At 42.6% G+C, this 25521-nt stretch overlaps 1 protein-coding gene across 1 annotated transcript; it reads right to left on the reverse strand.

Moving 5' to 3' along the window:
- Window positions 1–2701: 2701 nt before the first annotated feature.
- Window positions 2702–17919, reverse strand: DLL4 (delta like canonical Notch ligand 4). The gene is made up of 11 exons (XM_074957067.1): window positions 17524–17919; window positions 17141–17404; window positions 16492–16549; window positions 15166–15435; window positions 13606–13666; window positions 13393–13523; window positions 11699–11868; window positions 8610–8829; window positions 7306–8014; window positions 6397–6505; window positions 2702–4512 (listed from the first exon to the last, which is right to left on the reverse strand). Exons 1-11 carry the CDS (start codon window positions 17575–17577, stop codon window positions 4507–4509), a joined length of 2052 nt encoding a protein of 683 aa, XP_074813168.1. The 5' UTR covers window positions 17578–17919; the 3' UTR covers window positions 2702–4506.
- Window positions 17920–25521: the final 7602 nt, after the last annotated feature.

Here is a 25521-nt window from a genome sequence, read left to right on the forward strand (position 1 = left end):
AATACTTGGGACAAATCCGCAACTCTCTGTAGTTGATGATCCTGGAGTAATACCCAGGATGAATTTGGTCTCTCTAGTCCATAGGGCTATTACATTTAGTTTGAAAAATGTACATTTGTTAAATGAAGCTACACCATATGAATCAGGCAAACCTAAAACTAGTTACGTCACTGCACCTATGGTACTGGTGCTTTTTCTGTGTTCCTGAGAATATTTTATATTCATATAGAGCAGTGATTCTCAGACTGTGGGTTGGGACCCCAAAGTGGGTCACAACCCTGTTTTCATGGGGTCACCAGGCTGGTGTTAGACTTGCTAGGGCCCAGAGCCAAAGCTGAAGCCCGGGGGCCAGGGTCAATGCTGAAAGCCCAAGCCCCACTGCCCGGGCCTGAAACCTGAGGGCTTCAGCCCTGAGTGCCAGGGCTCACATTACAGGCCCCACGCCTGGGGCTGAAGCCCTTGGGCTTCAGCTTTAGCCCCCCTCCTCCAAGATGGCAGGGCTCAGGCGAGCTCAGGCTTCGGTCCCCCATCCTGGGGTCATATAGTAATTTTTGTTATCAGAATGGGGTCATGGTGCAATGAAGTTTGAGAACCGCTGATATAGAGCTTTCATCCTGAAGCATCTCAAAGTGCCTCACAAATGACATGCAACACTGCTATGATGCAGCCATGTCTTAGTGACTGGGAAGTAAACAGCCCAGGCACAGCACTCTCTGATAGTCCTCTATCATTTCAGGGATGGAACTGTGTCCCAAATTACGCAAGGTCACGGTAGGGGTGGTGAACTTTTGGCCAAAGACATCAGGTTAAATCCTGGTCATACTGTGTATTCAGTCCATGTTTTCAGTTTTTGGTAATGTTTCTGGGATGTGTACATGTGCATGGATTCACATGTATTTTTTTCCTTCTTGTCCATTGTGGATGCATACACCACACCTGTCTTACCTGTGTAGGATCTGTGATCTACTCTGTTGTGTGGTAGTATCTCCAATATGTATATACAATTTTCCTTATGATCTGATGAATGTCTTTTTCATCTCTCCTATGTGGGTACACACAAAAGCATGTGCTGTGCCTACTTTACCACGGAGCTACATAATCTGTTCCATGGGTTTTAATGGATTCAGCTCCCTCCAGCCTACAGATATTATTTCCTGTTTCGTTTTGAGCCGGCAAAACTAGGTCTTGTTTGTCTTTGCATTGCTGCTTGCCTAGTGCTGTAGGAAGAGCTCTCTGGCTATTTTCCTGTTTGATTTTGTGTGTGTTTTGTTTTAAACAGCACAGAGTGCATGTGTGTATGTAATCCGTGTGTTCAATTAAGAGAGGCATCTGTTGGGTTTATTTCACATTGCCAATGAAGGGCTGCAAGCCGAGAGCATCTGCTCAGCTTTTTGTCAATGGCTTGTTTTTCATAATTTGCTCTACAAGGTGAATATTTGTTTGGGGATAGGAGAGAGCTTTTTATTTCTGTTTTCCATCTTGAATGTTTTTAAGTGGTAGCCAAGGAAATTGATTAGGATTTAAAAGCTACTTTTACTAAACAAGGAACTGAAGAGCAGGAGACACAATCAAACCACTCAGTAATAGCATTGCTATACATTAAGGGTCTTTCTGTATTTGTTTTAGGAAGTGTTACTTGTAGTGGTTTAATAATGGTAAAAATTCTGTGATACTGTGTGTTGTAGTTTAAAAACATATATATATTTTAAACAGTCATTTGGAATAAAATTTAACATGCTTTTTGGCACTTATAACTGAGGAACAACTTTTTCCTGTTCTTGCTGTTACAATTTTTGTTTATGCACCCAGTATAGATTCACTACTGCCAAACTTATATGCTACAGTAAGAGATTCAGTTGCCTACATGTAAATTTTATATAATGTTTGTTCAAAGGCCTCTACCCCTGTCAGCATTATCTTACAGGAGTTCCCTCCACTGCTTGCTGAAGCTTCCTCTGAGAGGGCCTTGGGGTATTAGGATATCCTAAGAGGATAGTGATGCTTTTGGAGCAGAAGGATCTGGGAAGTATACCACATAGAAGCAGAGGCCCCCAATACAGGTCGCAGGAGATGTTATTGGGAGAAGGGGGCATGAAACTCTGCAGGGGAGGGACAAACCTACTCTCAATTGAACTAGCAGGAATAAATTCTTCATGTCCAAACTTGTGGATGCTATGCAAGAATAAACTGCAGAGGACAAGATTTGGTCTTTACTCAAGGAGTTTTTGAAAGAAATGTGAGATTGACCTATCCTCATTAATTCTTACCCCATAAGTGCACTGCAAACCTTACCAAGAAGTTAATTTTACGACTTTATAAGCACATAAAATCCATAAGAAGTTTGTATGGGGATGTAAACGCTTAGAGTTAATGCACAATAGCAACTTTTCTGTCAGTTCAGTTCCATACTACAGTACAACCTCTCCGATGTCAGTTAATAGTCCAAGTGGGATAATAGCAAGTCTGCGTAAGATGTAAATTTGGGGTGGCTGTGGAGAGCTGACAGTCAAACTTGCTTCTGGGACAAGGAGTTACCCTGTATATCATAGGATCATGAAACCTGAGTGGTAAAAAGACAAACGACATAAACTTCATAGTAGCAGGAAGGTATTTTCATTGTTTGAAAAAAAAAATAAAATTCAAACTTTATCACATTAAAAACATTACATGAGAAGTAATAAACATATTTACATTTCTGGTTTGATTATAAATATACATTATATACAAAATAATGTTATAAAACGTAGAAAGTTCAGTGCTTCTGATTTTTTTAAATTACTGAAATACTAGACTTCAAAATAAACTACAAACAGACAAACTAAAATCCATATTATTGATTTCTGAAGGTCATCTTCAAAATGATCTCTGTGGTCAGAGCAGAAGTCAGTAGTGGACATTAGGACAGGACCTTGCCTGCACAGTTCAAGGCAGCAGATGGTCTAGTCCAATACTAGGATTTACAAGGTCAGGAACAGTAGTAGATAGCATAGTCCCAGGTTGCCTTGTATGAGATCTTATTTCCTCATTCCGCCCCACCTCACAGTTTTCTCATCACTACAGTATGTCACAGCACTTTCCACTTGGCTGTCAAATATTATTGCTGTATATATATGAGTCTATGTGCAGTGAACCTACCAGTTCAGAACTGCACCTCTGCATTCAAGGAGTAGCTTCCCCATTTCCCTGTTGCTGCGGGTGGGAGTGAAACAAAGAGGACCAGCTTAGAGCCTTCAAATTCTATTATGAGTCTGTCCTTAAAGAGGGCCTCTCAGACGCTGCTTCTCTGTTGGGCATGTGGAACAGGGATGAAAGGACTGTGTGTGTAGGGAGAGGAGGGGTGGTTTCTACAACAGGGAAGTAAAGAATAGGGAAATAAACCCCTCCCCCTCCTTTGAAAAGTAACAGCTAGGACTTTGAGACTATTTGCAGTTGAAGGTGGCACCTGATTCAGAATCATAACACAAAATCCCAAGTCCTTGCCAAAAAAAAAAAGTTGTCAGAAGAAAAAAATTCACTTCTATTCACAATCATTGGTAGTGCAAAGGGCATGAAAAGAGCTGAGACAGCTCAGCATGTGTAGGGTCCAGTAGCTGATTGAGTTGAAACGCATTTGTAAGGCTTTCAGTTAGGGCTGGTATTATGTCTCTCCACATACCAAGGGGAAAGAGCCAACAATCATTCGTTACACCACCCCCTTCTCAGCAGTTTAAAGTTGAAGAGTCCTCTATCATTTCAGGGATGGAACTGTGTCCCAAATTACTGCTCAAGTCCAAAGTTCTCCAAAGCAACACCAAGTGAGAGAAACGTAAATTCAGTATCCCCCTTTCCCATACCCGTTAAATTGCCTGAAATAAATGCAGCTGGAGACAAGAAGATGTAAATAAATGAGCAGCAGGAAGAGTCAACCACCCCTGCCCAATACTGGTCAGGTACTGCAAAAGAAAGCAGTCAAGTCGATGTTTGGGCTCCCTAGATTCTGACATGCTTTAGGCACTTTTAAACCTAAGAAAAAAATTGAGATCTTATTTATTCTGTATCCAATATCTGTATAGCAATGTATCTTTTTCTTCATGCGTGTTTCCCATGGCAACATCTGCACATATAAGTGATAGTCAAGTGCCTTCTGCTCCAACTGGAATCTCTCAGAGTTAGAGTTTGGAAAGCCACAGGTCTGTCCAGGAGGAACTGGCCTCAATATCATTTAAAAAGCTAGTCAAAATAACATTTTTCATTCTTCTCTCCTCTGCCCCCTCCCTCTTCTATAGCCAATTAAATTCCTTGTATCAAATGTGAAACAAGGACACTAAAAACCAAAAAGGTGTATTGCATCTTTCGGTAAATTCACAGTCTGTCCAGTTCACCCAGTTCCATCCTCCTCCTGAGAGCAGCAAGTTGCATATAATTAAAAAAAAGTCCAATCCAGTTCTGAATTGTAAACAATGCAACAGAAATGTCCATCTCCTGGCATCACCAAATCTGAGGTGCATACAAACTGACCCTTCAGTCTTATACCTGTCAGGAAATAAAATAATTTTAAAAAGGATTGAGAAGAAGGCACCATGTGTAGAATATTGTAGATTTAAAATAAAACAAGCAAATAAAAAACCCAAGTACATCCAAATCAAACTAATTTAAGCCAGAGGTTTCTGCAGCTTAATAATCATTACCCAGGGGTTGAGGCTGTCCCGCAGGTCAGAGAATCACTAGCTAGCAGCTCTGCCCTATTTCAATTAGCCTCACTTTCTACAGGTGAATTATCTAGTTTGAATGCAAGATAATTTAGGTTAAAATTTTCAAGTTTTCAAAGCCTAAAGTCAGGCTTCCAAACCCAAATTTGTCCGACTTTTGAAAGTGCTAAGAATCATCAAGCAGCACCCTTGAAAACCGGACCACTTTTATTTAAATGCCAAATATGGATTTAAGAGCTTAACTTTAGGCAGCCAGGTTTGAAAACATTAGAGGAGATTTTCAAAGGCACATATAGCAAGTAGGGCCTAATTCTCACTGATTGTTAGTAGGAATTAGGCACCTAACTGCCATATGTGCCTTTGAAAATTCCTTCCATTAGCCATAAGCTTTCTATTTTATCTGATTTATTTGTATTCCCACTATTTTTCAGCTTGCCTTTTAAGTAGGAATGTTAGAGGAGCTAGAATTCTGTTGTACTGAGTGTTAATGCCACAGCAGATTTCTCCTCCTCTGGGCCCTCAAACTACAGTACTAAACTGGGCACATAGGCAGAAAAGTAGAACTAGAGCAAACTCAGTTCAAGGTATTTCTTCAGATAAGAAAGCCACCAGTTGGCATTAAATTGCCCTTAACTTCTCATTGGACCTTTTTCCAAATGGTTGTTAGTTCCTTAATAAATATTCAGTTCCTTGACAGCTTTTGTTTAAATTCTCAACACTACCCCACGCTGAACTCTTCCTCTAAAGATCCGTTTCTGTATTGTCCCCTGGCCTCTCAGATAACACATCAAAATCTACACAAGTAATGGGATCCTGTGTGGCAAGGGATTTAAGTGCCCTTCCCTGACTTGTCTACACTAGCACGCAAAACGGGCACTGCTGCGATTGATGCAATAGCATCAATTTAGCAGGTCTTGTGAAGATGCGATACATTGATGGCTGTACTCCACTTCCTCAAGCGGCGGAAGGTAAGTAAGTCGGTGGGAGAGCGTCTTCCTGTTGACATAGTGCCGTGTAGACAGCGCATTAGGTTGATGTAAGCTACGTCGCCCAGGGGGGTGCTTTTTCCACACCCGAGTGACATGACTTACATTGACTTAAGCGGTACTGTAGACCAGGCCTCACAGTACTCTTCCTGGTGCTTATTCAGCTATCTTACATCTATTAACGGAACTCCATGGCTATATTTGTGTTCCCATAGAACAGATACCACCCATGGATTATTCTCTTATGTCCTCTTGCTGTTGGAGGGACTTTCCTAGCTTTATATCTATATCCTAGGATTTATCACTTTTTCATTTTGTGGACCATATATATAAGAATCTTATTTACCACTGCCCCACTACCTCCACTCATTAAACTTTTATGATCTGATTTTCAGTAGTGCTGGGCACCCTCAGCTCCAATTGACTTCACTTCTGAGCTCAGCACCTCTGAAAAAAATAAGTTAGGAGATTACCTCCCATATCTCCCTTCTGGATTTTCTGTTTGTTCTGGTGCTCCTGTGGGCCACCAGAAAGAGTTCCATGTACCACTGATGGACCACCCATCATAGCCTTTGATCATAGTATAGATGAAAACCAGAGCATGCTTGAAATCCCTGCAATACAACTGCCACCCTCTCAGACTTCAGTTCTGAAGTATGACTTGCCCTGTCACTCTGAATCAATGACTGCCTAGATAGGATCTTAGGGAACTGTGCACTTACCTCTGTGGCTATGACGCACTCGTTCCGCTCCTCTGTTATCACAAAGACAGACTGGTACATAGAATCTCTCGGAGAGCATATTGCTGATATTCTACATTCTGGCTTTTCACTAAGGGAGACACAGAGACAAAGTAAAAATCTAAGGACTCTGAAGATAATAAAATCCCTTATAAAAGTCTTCTAGAAATATCCACAGGAGAAATAGGAAGGTAGAGGATGAATGGGAAGGGCAAGATGGGTAAAAAGATGAGGTAATACCCTGAATCAAAGTGTTCTCTACAGTGAATAGGAGGTTACAATTGAAAAGACGATTCAGTACTGTCCTGCTACACTTCCACCGTGCCCTAATAATTTACTACTCAGCTCCATCTCCTGTCCCTTTTCATTTCCTGCAATGTCAGCATTACAATGCAGCACTTAAATTACATGTGAAATCACAAGTGAGAGATCTGTACATATATCAAAAGACTGAACCAGTGGAAACCCATCTTTTTTTCCCTTTGGCTAGAATACCTCTATTCTTATTCCAACCTCCCCACACCCACAAAACAGGATGTTCTTGGGAGGGTTGGCCTAATCTATATTGAGATCTTAATAAAGCAAAGATCTGTTCTTATCTCTCCACCATTTAGTTGGGAAGGAAAGAAACTACTTATTTTCACGAGTGGACTGACTGCAATCCACTCCATTACAAATGCTGGCCACATCCTGGGCAGAAACAGAGTTTAATCGACAGGCACAGTTAAAGATTCCCATGCACAGTGAAACTCATACTCCAACCTGAAGATTCCCCACCTATCTATTTTTTCCCCCCTACTTCTGCTCCCTGAATGAAAAAACTGCCTTTTCTCTCATATGCACCTTGGACAGATGCAGCTTAACAACAGCCAGGGAAAACTGCACTCTTACCTGTATAATCGGAGGGGAGGCTTCTCTCCTAAACACTTTTCACTTTTATAATATTTATCTTCCTGTGTCCCTCTGCTGGTCAGATCCTTTACCAGGTTATAGTCCAGTATATGGTTCTTAGGTTTGTAGTTTGATTTTTCCAGCCCACAGTCCACCTCTAAGTCTTTATTTTTATTGGTGTTTTTGAGCTGGGAAGCTGGAATAAGGTTGTCCTTCTGGAAATCAGACAGATTGTTCATTGTCTCCAAGTCCTGTTCTGGGTGCCTCCGCATCTGTCTGATGACCATAGCTATCATGCAGAATAATACAAGCAAAGCCACCAGTCCCACACCCATGGATATAGCTATCCAGGGAACTGGTTTAGGAGGATATGGAACGGGCACTGTATAAACCGGGAACTCACAACGGCTGCCCATGAAGCCATAAGGACAGTTGCAAAGAAAGTTAGCATTATAAAGTCCACCGTAGCACGTGGCCCCATTCTGGCATGGCCCAGAGGCACATTCATCTCTGGTTTTAATGTCACAGTTCCTACCAGTGTAGCCTGGCAAGCAGGTGCAGGTATAGTCATTGATCAGGTCATGACAAGAGCCCCCATTGGAACATGGATTCCTGGCACACTCGTTGATGTTTATCTCACACTTCTGACCAGAGAAACCAGTGCGGCAGCGACACACACGGAGTTGACCCAAATCAAAGCAATGACCACCTGGAAAAAAATACAATAAAAAGTTTAGTCAGCAATGGACTTAATCCTGAACACTAAGTCACTTCCTCTGTAAGAAATTCATATTACTGCAACAGGTGGGAAAGAGTTTTATATAAACACAACATGCATTTTTTTAAAGCTCTACAAGGTGCCTAATCAAGCTACTGTGATTTATAATCATGTCCCTTTAATATAATGTATGCAATGTTGTTGTAGCCACATTGGTCCCAGGATAATAGAGAGAAAAGGTGGGTGACGAAATCTCTCACCAAAAGAAGTTGGTCCAATACAAGATATTACCTCACTCTCCTTGTCCCTTTAATATATAGGTAGTTTAATTTAGTCTGCATACTTCTCCCCTTTCCTCCTTCCCTTGATAAATCTCCTGCAATCTCTAATGCACTGGTAATTTATGTACAACATAACAATGTCGGTTCCTACTGAGAGGCCAGGGTAGGAAGTGAATATATAATGGAAAGGGTAGGCTGATAGCACCGAGGAAGGATTAGAGATCAAATTAAAGATTTCCATCACTTTAGCACTGAAAGTGTGAAGGATCCAGAGATAGACAGGATCTTCTGATGGGAAGACTTACCATTTGCACAAGGGTTGCTTGTGCATTTGTCCACTTTCTTTTCACAGTTAGATCCTGTAAAGCCGAGAGGGCAACGGCAAGTATAGCTGGCCCCTTGGTCCTTTTCCAAGCATGTGCCACCATTAAAACAAGGTGAGTCAACACAAGTCAAAGCACTGTGCTCACAGTGAGCACCATAGTATCCAGGAGGGCATAGGCAATGGTAACCATTCTCCATATCCTGCAAAATTAAAAATTTAACATTGGACTTTTGCTATTTGACTCTATTCAAAGGCAGTTATTCTCAGGTATCCTCTGTTGATCAACAGCAAACTTTCTTCCATCCCTCCTCCTCTACCTGATGGGAATGTATTGTTCTCTGCAGCCAGTGAAGCATTTATAGGAAAAAAATGCAGATGGGACTCAGAGGGATTAAGTCACTAGACAGCAGGGTGGAATTGATTTAAATAAATTGATTTAAATCACTAATCAGGAAGGCTCGATTTAATCGTGGATTTCTACATAAATGTGCATTCTTGTTGGTTGTTATAACCTTAATACATATTCTTTACAACTTGGAGATAGATGTAGATTTCATTTTTAGAAGGTACACACTATACATTTTTGAAGTGATTTGTTTTGAAAACTATTAAGGTTAGTTTTACAGCTATATCAGAAAATGAATGATTGGTTGGTTATTTCATTTACCAAAGGTAATTGAAGCAGATATTTATGAAGTCTTTGGGAGGTAAATTATCATTAATATTTGGAGGATTTTCTTGCCATGCTGTATTACGAGGAGAACATCACCAGACATTTAAATTGTTTTATTTAACTAAACAACGTTATGTATTCTGGATTTTCTTCTTCAACAGCAAACATATAATATTTTAACAAAACAAACATATGAATTTTTGAATTTAGTTAAACATCCAAGTTTTTAAAAATCAGGTTTGTTTTTGTTAAAATTGTTTTTAACTAAAATAGTTAAATGAAATATATATATAGATTAAATCTACTATGTCAGCCAGGTCAACATGATAAACTTAAAATACTGGCTTCTGCAGCTAACTCAGTCGTCTTCACCTTCATTTTCCTATTTGTTCATAATTTGGAAAAGAAAAACAAGCTTTCCTGCTTTTTCAGGTCCCAGACGATTTCTCAATTTGGAATGAATTAGTTCAAAGGAAGAAAATATTCTTTCTACACTGGCAGAAGAAGCTACTGCTGTTAAAAGTGAGATATCACTTCAACAGTCTCTGAACCCAAGTGCTTAAGTGACTTCCACCAGTTCACTGGTGTGACTTTCTTTAAATCATCATCATCAAACATATATTTCTTGAATGGTTTTTATTCCCAAACTGGGTCTCTTTTATGGCCTGCTGCCATTATAGGTTTTCCCTTCTAGTGAGAGAATAGTATGGTAGAACTCAAATCAATGAGGGCTACACTCAGAAAGACTTCAAGATTTATGGAATATGCTGCTCAGACAGTTTCACTTTTGTTTCTACTGCTTGTGCCTCCCTTCCCACATTTATCTCCAGACTTCTTCTCCTTGTCCAGATCTATTCTGCCCCCAACAATCTTCTATTCATTGAACTTTCTGAAACTTTGCACTTTTAGAGAGAGGTAAGGGATTGACTCGGTGTACACAAATTTGCAGAGGGACAATAGGATTGAGGTCTGTTATTTCTCTCCTCTGTATATTTATTTAAAAACTTTTTTGCTGTTAACAAGCATGTTATCTCTGGAGACACAGATCCACAGTTTGAGAACTGCAAAACTAAGCATCTCTGATGGTATCTTCTAGACTGAGCACTGAGTCCAAGTGGGTAGACAGAAAGATTAACCTAAATAATCTATACAGAGGCCCCTGGAACCCCATAAGATTGGGTCCCTGAACTATTGGGACTAATTTACAACACTTTTCTTAAACATTACATGAACATATTGTCTTATACTATAAAATTAATAATCCCTATTCCATGATGAGATATATCTTTGAGCTATAATGTATCCTAATTAAAATGATCTTTAGATAGGTTTTTTCCTCAAAAAGCATTTATATAAACACAACATGCATTTTTAAAAACATGCAGTTATATAAGATTTTTTTTTTAAATAACTGATTTTTATCCACAGCCACGTTCAGAGCAGGGGTAGTCACTGAATTAGTCAAGCAGAACAGGTGCAACTGCAGGGATCCAAATGGCCAGCTAAACAAAGACACTTACAACTTTACTACTGTTTATTTAATCGGATCCCCTAGGCCCTCTTAGGCCTGCACTGTGTGTATCTCATAACAGTTGCAAGCTGCTCATTCATCTAAAGCATGGCAGCTCATTTCTGGTGAGGACCGATTTTGCTACTCTGTGAAGAAACCCACCTGTAAACCATAATGAAACCCTCTGCTATTTCTGAGCGTGATCCTTGTGAGCCTTTGGGGGTGAACAGAGGGGCTTAATGCACTGGCTTCAGGCAGAAGATACAGAGCACATTTGATATCCATGATCTGTTGTTCTTTTTCAAATTAACGAGTGAATGGTTCTGCAAATATATTGAAACACTAGACAGCAGAACACTCTAAAATGCATAAGCTTGTTGTACAGAAGTTTTAATAAATCAGCTTCATATTGTATGATATTGTACTCCTCTAGTGTAATGCAGGTTTACTCCTTTATTGATGGCTAGAAAGGTTTTAGTGCATTTCTGTGTGCATTTTGGTTTGAGGAAGTTTATTTTTGATATCTATTCTCTTACTGGGCCAGCATCTTGCATGGATTTCATAATAGCCTCCCCTAAGGCTCAGTTGACTAGTTTTAATCTAGGCAATACATCTCTTCCTTGCATCCGATGAAGTGAGCTGTAGCTCACGAAAGCTTATGCTCAAATAAATTTGTTAGTCTCTAAGGTGCCACTAGTACTCCAGCTCTTCCTATAGTAAACTTCCTCCCCTGACACTTCCAGGAAAGGGTTCAGTATGATATCAGAGTTTTAGTAATGGACCTGTCAACTATCAGATTCCCATTGTGTTGTTACCAAGCCATTTTTTAAAAGGTATACTTGTGCTTGTTTCACAGACTGACTTCCCATTTAAAATTAGCTCTTACCGTGCAACTACCACCATTCCTACAGGGGTTGCTGTCACACTCACTGATTTCATGTTCACAGTCAACACCAGTGAAACCAGGTTTGCATGAACATGTGTAACTGCCTTGGCCAGTGTTCAGACAAGTGGCTCCATTTTTGCATGGCTTATGGTGGGTGCAGTAGTTGAGATCTGCAAAGACAAATGTTAGAGATTTTGACAACCTAATAGAACCCACTCATTTGTCAAAATAGGACAGCACAAAAAGTGAAAACGGACGTTTTAGACAGGAAAAAAATAGTTTCAGCTAAGAGGTCTATCATTTTGTTGTCCGCAGAACGAATGCAGATTACTTAACTCTCCAAATCACCAATAAATCTGTTATTTCTCCCATCACAGTATATCTAAGCTCTGAAATGTGGAAGACCTGGAAAAACTTTAACTGTATAAGTGCCTTAGTATACTCTCCCCGCTGTGTGTGTATAAACCCATTAGCCTTAACGGGATTTAGATGTGCACTTATCAAGTTGAAAAGTATACATTCTGTGAAAGACAACACATGCCTTGACAAACTTAACAATAAGCCTTGCCTTAAATAGGTGTGCTCTTTGGCATATTGCAGAAGGGCCTAAAAAGGGGAATCTTTAAACTCAGAGACTTAAAACTACCTAAGAGAGAGTTTATTTATTTACCATATGTATGTTGTTGAGAGTGACACTGGTATAAATTGCCTAAATGTATACCATGTTTGGGTTTTTTTTAATTGAGAGATGGGGTTAAAAACATAAGTCCATAGAAAACAAGTAGGAAATCTTTGTAAGTGGTATAAACATAATGAAGTAATTAGGATGCAGGTGGCTAATAGATACGTGTACAAAAATTCTGCTTTTCCTACTTAATCACACTTAAGAAACCTAACTGTATCACAACCATCTCTGCAGCTATTTGCATTGTTTCACAACCGTAGTTTATGATCTCATTTTCAACAATATAACTATGGCCTTGAGGACGCACTCAGTTGGCTAAAGTTCAGAGATTCAGTGGGTGAGCAAGTAAAATGGTCTGGTATCCCTTAAAACAGAACCTCTGCTTTTCAGTCTTGTTCTATGATTTTTCTCATACACCTCAAACTCATCACGAGTTTACTTCCTCATGTGTAAAAATAAGGAAGGCTCAAATGGTGGTGTTTACTTCTGTTGGAGTTAGTAAACTGCTTTATTTCTACTAATAAATAGCTGAACTTACAGTTCTTGTTTGAACAAGAAAAAAGACTGCATATTCAGCATTTCAACCAGTTTTTAAAGAAAAAGCCACAATTACCAAAAAAAAGTTCATTTATGTTTTCATGTATACTATTAATAAAGTATGAGAGAGACGTTCAACAAATTGTTGCCTATTGACATTTCACTGGAAGAGATTTACTCCAGATGCTCTGGGTTAGGGCTCGAATACACGAACAATTAGTTCAAGGCAAGGTAGGGTGTGAATCTATCCTGCACTAGCTAACCTGCTGTGGAGTAACTGTCCATATGCACCCTGCTGAGGCACATTAACAGTTGGTTAGAGCACTCTGCTCTAATCCTTTGAAAAAGTTAGTCTGCGAACCGGCCGGGAGGGGGTCGGGGGTAGAATCACTCCTCAGCTTGCAGCGAATTAAATGTTTGTAGACAAGCCTTTACACTTCTTAGCTCAGTACCATGAAATACACAAACTAACCTTGGTCACAGAAGAGGCCACCCCAGCCTTCATCACATATACATTGCCACTGTGTTTTACAAGTCCCGTGGCGGCAGCCTATATGAGGAATGCACTCATCACAATAACGGCCTTGCCAACCAGGGCGACAGCTAGAAAAAAAAATTAAAACATTAATTACAATAAAAGGTTAAAGTTGCTGTCAAGTTCAGGTTGAGATCATCATCTACTCACATGCATTCTCCTGGCTTGTTGCAGTATCCATTTTGCTCAGTACAGCCAGCCAGACAGATGGCTATAAAAAAAAAAACAGCAACAACCCCAAAGGTTTAAATACATCTGGCAGTATAGTTTACACTTTTAAAAAAGTAAAAAAAAAAATCTTGAAACCTACAACACACTTTAAAACTTTAATTTAAAAATTCAGATCACAGACATCTTTGGAGCAGGAAGAAGTGAACCAGAGAAACCAAGCATTTGCTATGAACAGAGGTGTCCTTTAGTTTTTCTATTTACACAACAAACAGAGCCTCCTGCTTCTCTAAGCTTGAGAAAAAACAGGAGGGGGTGGCACTATTGCACTACCGCTGATGCTTCTCCTCTGGGGGTAGCCGTGGGGAAAGAAGGAGCATAGGCAAGCTGCTGTCATTTCAACTCAGAATATAGAGGAGACAGCGCTTAAAACGCTGGTATCCTGTCGTCATTGCTGCCACCGGCGGAATTGCACCAGAAGTACCAAGAAGCTGAAAGTTTCGAGGGGGAGGAGGGAAGCCAATGTAGGCAAGGCCTCACTGGGCAGAATGTCTTTTTCTTTCCAGGGCTGTGAGCTTAGGGGTCAGTGGGAGGCCGGGCTCGGTGTAGCTCTACTATTTAACTGTGTAAATGGGGTTGGGGACAGGACCTGTTAGGCCTTGGCTACAGCTAGGAAAAAAGGGTTTGTTCTCACCAGCTGCTAGCGCTCAGGCATGGCCGGGGGCCGGATGGGAAGTCCTCGTGAAGACAAGGCAGCGCAGCGAGAGAAACCCTCCTCTTTAGCTCCTAGCCCTGCTAGCACGTCTGCGAACTACACCTGTCTTCACTAGGCTCTCCCTGGACTGGGTTAGGGGCGGCTAGCGAGGCTTGGCAGGATCACCCCGCTTCCCCAGTCAATACTCCCGACAGGGCGGAGAGCGGGGCGGGCTGGCCGCTGGAAAGAGGCGCCTGCGGGCGCCCCGCGGGTTTCCCCGGTGCGCGGGGCCGGCATTGGCAAAGCCGCTCAGCAGGATGCGGTTGGCCGCCCTGGGAGGTGAATCACCGGCCCCAGAGGGTACGCGGCTGGGAGGAGGCTCCGGGGGGTGGGGGGGAGCCCAGGGTTGGGGGAAGGCGACACGGGCGGCCCACGCGCTCGCCCCCGCCCCGCGAGGGCCGCCACGCCACTACTCCCTGTGGCGACGGCACACGGCAGCGCCGCGGGCTCCCAGCTCGCAGCCCGTTGGCTTCTGCTGCGCGCGGCACGCGCGCCCGCCCTTTACTCCCTGCAGCGCTCTCGGCTCGAGGACAAGGGCTAACCCTCTTCCCCGCCCCCAGGCGCTGGCACGCGCCGCTTTCAGCTCCACCGCCGATGGGCAGCCCGGCAACGGGCGCGAGGCGGCCGCGGCTGCCCGCGCACAGCCCCGCCCTTCAGGTGGGGGCGATAGGATTCCTGGACGGGAGCGCGGTGGCAGAGCAGGGGAGCGGCGTGCCGGGATCCCCCTGCCCCGAGCGGCGGGTGGTGGCGACCGGGCCCGGGGGCTAGCGGCGGGCGGTGTCACTTACGCTCGGTGCAGTACTCGCCGGTCCAGCCCGGCAGGCAGGCCAGGCTGCCGTCCGGCTCGCACACGTAGTGACCGAAGGGGTCGTCGCGGCGCTTGCAGAGGCGGGAGCAGCTGTCCCCGTAGTAGTGCTCGCTGCAGATCACCCGGTAGGAGAAGCGCAGCTGGGTCTGCGAGCTGCTCTGCACGTCCTGGGACCAGTTCTCGCCCACGGCCAGCGGCCGCTGGATCGCCACCTGACTGATCAGCCACTCCTCGGCCGGGGCGCGGGAGCCTGCGGCACACACACAGCTCGGGCTCAGTGCTGCTGCCAGATACAGCCCCTCCAGCTCCCCCACACTGCATCCCACAACGCAGCTCATTGCCATCCCAGTGATCTACCCTGACTCTGTGCTACATCCCACAGTGCCTTCTGATCCCCAGCCAGTGCCACCCACAAACTGCTCAACGCAGCTAGTGACACCCCCTCGGCTAACTAGCAAAATGTTAAAGATTTCTAAAAACTAAACAATGCATGTTACTTTCTCGATGTAATGGCACCGATCCTGGTCCCAGTGATAGCATTACTATTTTTCCATTTAAATGAAATAAGGACCAGGGTCGGGCCCGGAAACAGTGCATTACTCATAGCAACAAATAAACATTACTTATTGTCTACGTCAGATAAAGGGATAATAACTGGACTGACAATTTCAAAGAAGCTCGGTGCATTCTGCTATTTGTTTGCATGCGATAGGGGAAAAAAGGCACAATGTGCTAATGCAAATCACACCAGTGTGGAGTTCAGGAACAGCACTGCAGCTATTGTCTCCAGTATCAACGATTATTAACCATGAACCTAAGAGGCTTTGCAGAAAGCTTTTCAAAGTGAGAACAGTTGTGCTGTTGAAATATCCTTTTCCTCTATGTCAGAAAAACATCCCAAAGCCATTATTCCTTTTCCAAAGGGCGGAATTTGAAAAAGGTGTAAAATACAGGAAAAGGCAGTCATGACTTTTTGGCAGCCTTGTAGTTTTCTCACCAAAGAGCTCCTTTCTTTCCCACGCCAAAAATAAACTGGAGGAAACGCAATTGTGTTGGAGATTAGGTAGGGGACAAAATCAAAGCAAACCTGATGGATATCATTTAGGGCATAGCTCCCGATTGTAGGATAAAGCTAGCATCGAGATTATAGTATAAACATCGGAATTCAATAAGGTCAATTTAGTTTACTTTAAAACTTTTCTAGTGACGTTGACAGGTTAACTATTTCGGATTAGTTTACAGACAAGCACCGAATTTTAGGAAACGGTCGCCCCCTCGTGGTTGCTAAGTGCAGTGTCATATTCACCTTCTGGAAGGTAATTTGCAGGAGCATGCCAGGCTTCAATGATCAGTGAGAAAGTTCCCTGCGAATGGAAACAAAACATAAGTGACTGGAAGATACAGAATTTAAGACAAGCGAGATCTTGAGTTAGATTGATCCGAAAAGGTTTTGGTCTATCACAGAGTCTTCCTTGCAGCTGAAACAATTGGGTGAAACCAGGAAACCGTAGCGCTGCCAGGTCGGAGACATACATTTTAATTAATCTAATTGCAGATAGCATTACTTTGTCCGAGTCAATGAAATGGAGCTTCCTTAGAGCTGTTTTCATCGCTTGGGAAAACGTTTCTCTTGTCTTTCACTGACAAGGGCATTTTATTTCTGTTTTGATGGTCAGAAGGGTACTCTCAACCCCTCCCCCGCCCCACTAGTTTTGTTGAATGCAAATTTTCCCAGCTTGCGAGTATTTACATCTCTCTTCCTTTAAGTAATACTGACATCTAACTGCCTTATAGACTGGATGCGTTATTCCATCTCTTTCTTCTTTAAAAGGAAGTTATGGAAATAAATCTAAGGACGAAAGTAGTTTGTGTTCACTATAGATTAACAGCGCACTCTGTTTAACCTTTTATCTCCCCTCCATACAATTTAAATCATGTTTAAGGTGGGATCTTACCGGCCAGGTGAAGTTAAAGGGTAACTTAATGGGGCTTCCAAATCTCTCCGTTTCTTTGACGCTGAAGGAGTTTACTCCCAGGACTGGGGTGACAATGCTGCCGAAAGTACAGGAACCCGGAGAGACCACGGCCTGAAAATGCTTCAGACAGACGCGAAAAAAGGTCCTACAGTGCGGCGAACAGGGTTTTCCGCTAGCCAGGGACCCTTGGCTATTCGCAAACTCGTGCAGCTCCAGTTGGAAGACGCCAGAGCCGGATACCCTCTGCACAAAGAGGAGACATACAAAAGAGCCACATCAGCGCTTACCCCAGGTTTTGCCATACAACTGGCTTCCATCACCCAATTACATTTAGGACCCCCTTTTTTTCAATGCGTGATTACCTGCTGCAAAATCATTAACAGAAACGTCAAGCCAAAGATGCGCAAAGCTGCCATCCTCCTGTTATTCAAGGCTTCACAGTGGGAATTGGGTTTAATTTTCCTCCGGTATTCCTCAATTGGACCAAGAAAATGCTTCTTCCTTGAGACAAAAAGTCGTCACAGCAATTCACCTAGAACACCCTGTCCTTCCAATTATTCCCCAAGCACCAGCAGAAAATGGAAGGTATAATCCAGGTGTTTAAACCATCCCCCTCTGGGAATTAATCCTGCAGCCAACGACCAAACTCTGATTGCTTTAGTCGCCTTTATAAACTCCAAAGCCGAGTGGATTTGGTGAGAGACGCACAGGGGGAGTGTTTAGTGTTGAACCGCTCCTCCTTCACCGGAGCTAACAGCGCTCAGTAAATGGAAAACTTGCTTCCCTTCGAGCTCTTTTATATAGTTGCCTCTTGTCCTCGCAAGCTCATTATGTAAACTGTCAGTCAGACTCACGGGCGATCCCTCCCCCTTTTCCATCTTTCCTTTCTGGAAAAAGAACCAAATGTTGTGGAGAGCCCTCATATCCAGAATTAATTCCCTGCTGCTGCTGCTGCCGTACTGACCACCAAGGAGTCGAGCTGATTATTAACAAGCCAAGCATCTGTTGAGATATTTACAGCACTCACACTGGGAGAGGTCCCTCGAAAATCAGACGCTTTTCCAAGGAGATAAGCTTTCAAAAGTATCCAAACACTGAATTCTAAAATATGAAAAATGTGGTTTTTATTTTACGCTGTCGCATTCAGCTTCAAATTCCTTCCAGAGACAGGTGATCGCTAGAGACAATCATTGCACAAAGCAGTACAGCCCTTTAGTGACGAAGTTACCTGCCTTGCCTACTTGTGGTGATAGCAGGTAGAAAGTAAAAGTAAAATCGGGCGTATAAGAAATTGAAACTGTAGAGTTTTGTCACGGCAATAAACTCCTGCAATTTTGCCGTTCCCTGTCCTCCTGGATCACACATGTTAATCTTGAGGTACACGTGCTGACGCCCTCTGGGCATCTGAATTCGCTCTTTTAGTTATTTTTAATCACAATGAAGGAAATTCACTAAAGACAGTCAAGAGAGGGAGCAGAAAAAAACAAGCACAAACCTACATCCACATTCTCATTTGCTCTCTCAAGAGCAATTTGGTTATGTCTTTAACTTCTGCCTAACCGTTTAAAGGAGGGTCCTGTAACAGGTCACAATGCTGGCAAATCGGTTACAAAACCAAGCAAGCCATTTTGCTTCAAAAGCCTGCAATCCGTTTGCCCACGGCCACATCCATGTTGACAAGATAAACTCAGGTGAGGGAGACCTTCAGGGAAAGTTAAATCAAACTGGAACTGGGAAACTGTAAGATCGACTTGGATTATTTTGGGGACAAACCCAGCAAATCATTATAGAGTTTGTAAAACGGATTTTTAGTGGCTATTCTTGGTCTAAGCGTGTACCCTGCTAGTTGTAAGGCTGGCTTGTGCCAGTAAAGCCGCCTGATTGCAATGTGTGCTTATTGTTGGGTCGCGTGTCCCTCATTAAAGCCAAGCACAGAGAGGGCCTTTCATGTGGCTTTTTATTTCAGCTTGTTAAAAGGAGGGGGGTTGGGGGAAGATAAACCTTCAGCTGTATGATAATGAGGTCTTGCCACCTTTACACCGCGGCCTAGCTCATAAGGCTATAACCCTTTCTGCTGCAGATCACCTGTATAACAACCAGTTGGTCCAATCATTTGAAAAATGTTCTATCCATCGGTGATACACTTTTACACAAAGTTGTTTCAATACAACTCGAACTCCCAAATCCACTCTCTCTGAAAAGCTCGGAACCTCGCTTATTTTGATGCGAGGAAACCGATACATAGATGTGCGAATACGACCTAAACTGAGATGATCATTTAACCTCATTCTTAGATTTCCATCAAGTCACTTGTTTTTAGAAGAGCTTTGGGACTCGGAACAGCAAACGTCGGGGAGCGGGCGGATAGAACTTTTGTGAAGAAATATCACTGCTACATTACAAATCTTCAGTGTAGGAGGGGGCAAATCGTCAATTTAGACGTGCCCAGCTGCAACCGAGAGTTGCTGAATTGCCTTGAATGGACAGAACTGCATTTGTAATTCCGGCATCCAGGTGGGTGCTGAAAAATTGCTCGCCTCAAAAACGGGCGTAAACTTCTGCTGCGTTTCGATTCGGCTACTGAAAATAAAGACACGCTGAAATTCGAATCTTGAATTAAGGCCGGAATGATTCAGCGCAAACATCCCCGAGTAGAAGGACTAGCCCTGCAGGAGTGGAGCCGCTTTACATGCACCTGTAGCATCTAAGACTGTTGTTCTCTTCTCGTCCCCAGTCGAGCGTGGTCCAGCTGCTGCTTTCTCCTACAGCTTGAGCGAACTATAGACCGACTTTCTCCCTTTTTGTCCTTAACCCCTTGTGTACACTCTAATCCTCTAAGGACTCTCTGGCTATGGTATGGTGCAAGGATTACAGGAGGGTGTTTGATCAGGCACCTCAAAGCAAAGGGAGGACGTATTTGTGATGAGATATATACCAGGTATCTTACATAGGCACATAAGAGGGGCTGCAAGAAGGCAAGCCTTTGTCTCTCCGGATGAAATTGCCTAGTAAACAACTCGGAAGGAGGAATGTGCCGGCGCCTGATGAACGCGGAATTCTGCAGCGCTCTGACCAGCAGCGCTCCGCTTCGCCAGCAGCAGCTTCAACTGTCAAAATCAAATCTGATGCTAATAGCTTCGGTACTAAATAAAATGAGAGGCCAGATAACATCAGTGCTTGATAAATGGTAATGAGTGCCTAACCTAGGGGAACAGAAGGGCTGTGGGGCTCTTTAATTCACTATTGAAAGGCTAGCTGGGTACTGCAGGCTCTAGCAGATGTTAGTATGTGTGTGTTTTGATTTTTGACTTGTATTGGAGGTTTATTAGGCTAACCAGAGCCACCCCACGCATGGCCACTTGGCCCAGGCACCATCTGGCACAAGCAGGACGGCGTGTAGGAACAGGGCATCGCATTGGTGCTGAAGATCCACAGGCAGCATCTACCATATGGACTCGGTCTATTCTTCTGAGCTAATGTAGGTTAAAGCAAGACAAGCTGATCTCTTCTTTTCACAGCCCCGCCAAAGCTCCCTGAAATCCTCCCAACGTGCACCTTTGCCAATAGAATTTCACATTGAATCTGAATGCTTTAGGCATCAGCTTCCCTGCATTGATCAAAATATTGTGATGGGAGTGTACTTTCCAGTCCCCTGAAATGTAACTGGTCTGTCTTTACCTACTTAGCGCGCGCCACTGTTTTTAGTTTCAAACCTTTCCCTCATTTCTCTCCAACTGTCAGAAACTGGAATTGCTCATATTTCCCCAGTGTCCCCACAAAATAAATATTTTCAGGAATCCTGTTTGGTACAAAACAGATGTAAAATCCTCCCTAAACGCCAGGGATTATTGTGATTGCAGCCATAAACGAGGTTGTAATAAAATAATAAATGCGAAATATAATAGACCACCTGCTGCGTGTTGACAAAAAAGTTTAGATAAAAAAGCTGCATTAATAGTATCGAGCAGCTGGGACTAAAAGTTTACAGAGTGCAGGTGAGAAGCAGAGTTTTATCTAATTGTTTGTCTTCTGCATACCTATTAACACGCATTCTTAAGTCATTTTAGACTGCATTATACGGTATCTTTCGTAGCACCCTTATAGGTTGGTCTCCGCTTTTTAGAAACTCTGATTTCAGACGTTTATAACTTTGGTCGTTGAATGCCATTTTTCATCTCAGGTGGATTATTCTTCCCTCACTTTCTCCAATCTATTGCTCAAGCCCTTAAAAAGCTCGAGACTAGGCAAATGGATAAGAAGGGATTTTGGATTTCTGTTCATCTCCCAAATGTATTTATTTATTAAAAAAAAAATCGAAGTTCCTATCCCTCCCTCCAAAATAATTACACTCGTGCTTGATTTTAAGCAGAAGTCCCACTGAAGTTAATTATGCGGTAAGTGTTTGTAGGCTCGAGGCCTTAATTTAAAAAAAAAAAAAGATTTTTGCAGACACTGTTTTTATGTAAAGAAATTGGAGCCATTTAATATGGTGAGGGGAAAGCCCTTTGAAATGCCAGATATGTTTACTTTGCTAAATAGCTACAACGCATATAGGAAACTACGTTATGCACATTATTTTTACTAATTTTCATAATTGGCTTGTTATTTACACAATACATGGGTAGATGTTTACGTAAGGATATAATGTTTTGTAAACTATTAAATCCCAGTGGAGCCAGTCGGATTAAATTTACCGTTTAGATCCTTCTGTGACAGGCACTATATAAAAAACTTTCTAAGTACAACCGTTAATTATTTTTAAAGCTCGGCGGAGTAACCAGTCTTTAACGTCCTGCTCCAGCATCCAGCATGTTCAGCTATTCACCGTTTTAGAGCACTGTTCACTAATGCTATACTTTTAAAAGTTTAGTAGCTGCCATTTTATATCAGATGAAGTTCAAACTTGGCATATTAGTTGCCAGGCCAAATGCATTTACCCTACAAAACAATTATTGTTGTTCTTTTAAATAATCTAGTACTGGTGAAAGGTACCAGACTGCTCAAATTTTCTATTCACAGAACAAGTAATCATAGTAATGGGAGAGAAACTTAATGTAATTTTACCCAGGCTGCCCTTCTCATCCCCAAGGATCTTTGTGTTCAGTTTCCATCTCCCCCTTCTCTCTCTCTCTCTCTCTCTCTCTGGGGGAAATTCACCTCTGTTTTGAGGGAAGCTTAAGGCCTGTGCATCATTTAAGTCCAGTTTAAGCCCTGTGTTGAGGGTTTAAGAGGCATTTCAGTAGTACAGTGCTGACTCTGACAATGATGCCAACTGATTCGGTGTGTTATGTAACGTAGACTCTTTCAGCAACTCATTTCACATAGGTCAGTGAATAACCATTAAAAACAGCTTCTGGTCACTATTGGGCACCGGCTACTACTGGCCTCTTCATTGTGATCACTCAGCAGAATTCACACCACTGCCCTAGATGTGAGAAATTATGTTTCTCAGTACCAGTATTCTGAATTACCCGGTCAGTATTATTTGTTTTTGGCTATATACTTTATAATTATCTCGGGGTTTCCGGTGATTTTTTTAACCTCTGAGCCAAAATTGACAAAACAATAATTAATATGGGGCAAGGCCTTTTATTATTTTGAAAAACAAAACCCGACGAATTTGTGATATCACCAACGTGTACTGTTATAACCAGGTAGGGTTAGGGTAGCCATGATAAGAGCTTGTTTTGTCTTTGCTTTTCTAGGATGCATGACCCATCAGAATTTGCTTCTGGCATGAGATGGAGAGACAATTTGAATTCCAAGGCTGCATTTTTCCTTTGCTAATTTTCAGAGAAACTGGTATAAGTATATTGAATAGTATGATTATCCAAGTTAGTTTCATGAGCATTGTCTCTTCTTCATCTACTGGACTAGCTTGGGAGATCCATCGGGAAAAAGAAGAGGAGAGGGACAGACAAGAGAGGGGAAGGAGCGGAAGAAAAGAGAGAGAGAGAGAAACTGAAAAAGAAGTGGAAAAATGACATAAAAGGTGGAAAGTAAGAGCAGTATTAGACTAGACATTGTTTACTAACCTTCATTGCCCCAAACTCTCACTGCAGATTATGTGGGCCACCAAAATTCGTATTGTGCTGCCATAATCTTCTTTATTATATATGCCGGACTACCAAACTTTAGATTAATTATGTCATATCTCACGTGGGCTGCTTGAATCTCAGTGCGACTTTGAGTGTGTCAACAATATTGACCAGTATTCCATACAGAAATAAACAACGTGCTGCTTAAACCTTGATACTCTATGGTACCACACATTTTAAGAAAAAAGGCACAACTGAATCCAGAGGTCCAACTGCTCCACTTCACTGTACGCTGGGGATGTAGGCTTTCCACATTTTTCACCATGTTTGAGCAGATTTAATGCTTATGAGAGTGCAGGGCTAAAACCACTGTCTTGATCCAGGAACCTGCCTAGTGGCAAGTGCTTTGCAAACGTCCTCACTTAGAACCACGTTCTGCCCTGTTGTACCGCCAATACGTACATCATTGAGCTCAATGAGATTGCATGGGGGAAAGGGAGTGGTTAACCCTAGCAGAATGTGGTTGGAAAATGCTTCCAGGGACACATTCTGCCCTTGGTTACCCCTCTGCAACCTCATGGATTTTATTGAAGTTCCCTCTAGGAACATAGGAAGTGCCATACCAGATCAGTGGTCTATCTAGTTCAGTATCCAGTCTCTGACGAGAGCCAAACCCAGCTGTTGCAAAAGAAGGTGCACAGGTGTAACCGAAGGCAAAATCTGGCATTGCATTACATATCTGATTTGCAACATTGATGCTCCGCCAGTCCTCCGAATCTCCTGAGAAAAAACTATACAAAAATTGTGTGTTTATTTCTGATGTGCTCAGTCTGGGACTAGTTTTAGACCAAACTCTTTTTCACTCGTACTAGGCTTCTGAACCCAGCTCTCCAAAGGTGAAAAGTGCTAACCCAAAGTACCAGACCGTACATAAATTAACACATCGTTAGTATTTTTAATCTCTTCCCAAAGAAAGTGGGGGTTATCCATGGAAAAAGTCAGAGTCAGACTAATACATACTTTTCCTTGCCTAAATTGAATTACTTGCTATCTAAACTAGTACAACATTTTCTCTAAATAATGGATAAGTAGCACATGACGATCTCCTGCCAGAACTGTAAAATCTTTCCATGTAACAGTTACATTTAAAAAAAAATTTTTTTTTTGAAATTTAGAAATCTACTTAACATTTATTTCCTACAATAATTTATTTCTGTTTCACCTGGGTAATTAGAGGCAGGTCGATTAGTGAGTAAGCAGTGAGGCAGACAGACTGTTAAGGTTATACAGGTAAATGATGTAAACAGGTGCACAGAGTATACTTTTCTAATAACTTGTGTAAATACCATTTTTGTAGGTTTACATTTGTAGGTTTCTGCAACATCTGAAGGAATAAACTATTTCCAAGCAGCCTCTTTCAGCAGTGGTTAATCAAATTAGTCATAATGATCTAATACAGCACCCCCTCCCTATGAAGATTAGATTTTGTCATGTACCTTGAATGTTTTTATTGGTAACCGTCCCTCTTTCTCCTATGCACGGATTCATTTTGTGGTTTGGCTCTCCTGATCTCTTTTTAAACCCTAAGTTAGAAAGTTGCCCATCTATTCAGTGCTCACACACCAGGTTCCATGTGCACAGATTAACTTTGTGAGCCGGATTCCCTAATGGCTTTTAAACCCCTTAGTTAGAAAGTTACACATCTATTCAGTGCTGACATACACCGAGGGACGGGGGGAAAAGTCTCACTTGCTTGTTTTGTTTCAGTCTAAATGTCCATAGCACAGAGCATGTCTCTGGGGAGAGCAGCTCCGAGGGGTGTTAATGTGGTCGATTTGGGGTACAAATGTTTGGAAATGTTTCCTGATTTGCACAGAAGGAGGGGAGATTTGCAAACTGTTGCTACCACATGGCTCCTCCATTCTGTCCATTCTCATTGTAATGAGGACGGCGCGTGCCTCATCTGCTCCAGGGGAGCTGCCACGAGCCAGCCAAGCACGCCACGTGCCAACTGGGACAACAAGGCCCAGCCCAGCCTGGCATGCAGACACCAGGCAGCAGCAGCAAGGGAAGGAGGCACAAAGGGCACCTGCAGACCCGGCAGCTGCAGGGAGCACAGCAAACCTTAGAAGAGGAGCCAGCTTTCCTTTAACACTTGCCACTTATCCCCTTTAAAGCCATCCCAGCTTGCGTTGCTGTGTTTTTTATTCCGATCTGTGTCTAACAGCAAGCAAGGCATGTAAATATCACACGGACGGAGGATGTGACCAGCCTCTGAATGGGAAGTTTAGACTGCATTTCACCGGCTGTCGCTTCCCCTAC

Source organism: Natator depressus, chromosome 6 (genome assembly GCF_965152275.1).
Source record: "Natator depressus isolate rNatDep1 chromosome 6, rNatDep2.hap1, whole genome shotgun sequence".
NCBI classification, from domain to species: domain Eukaryota; kingdom Metazoa; phylum Chordata; order Testudines; family Cheloniidae; genus Natator; species Natator depressus.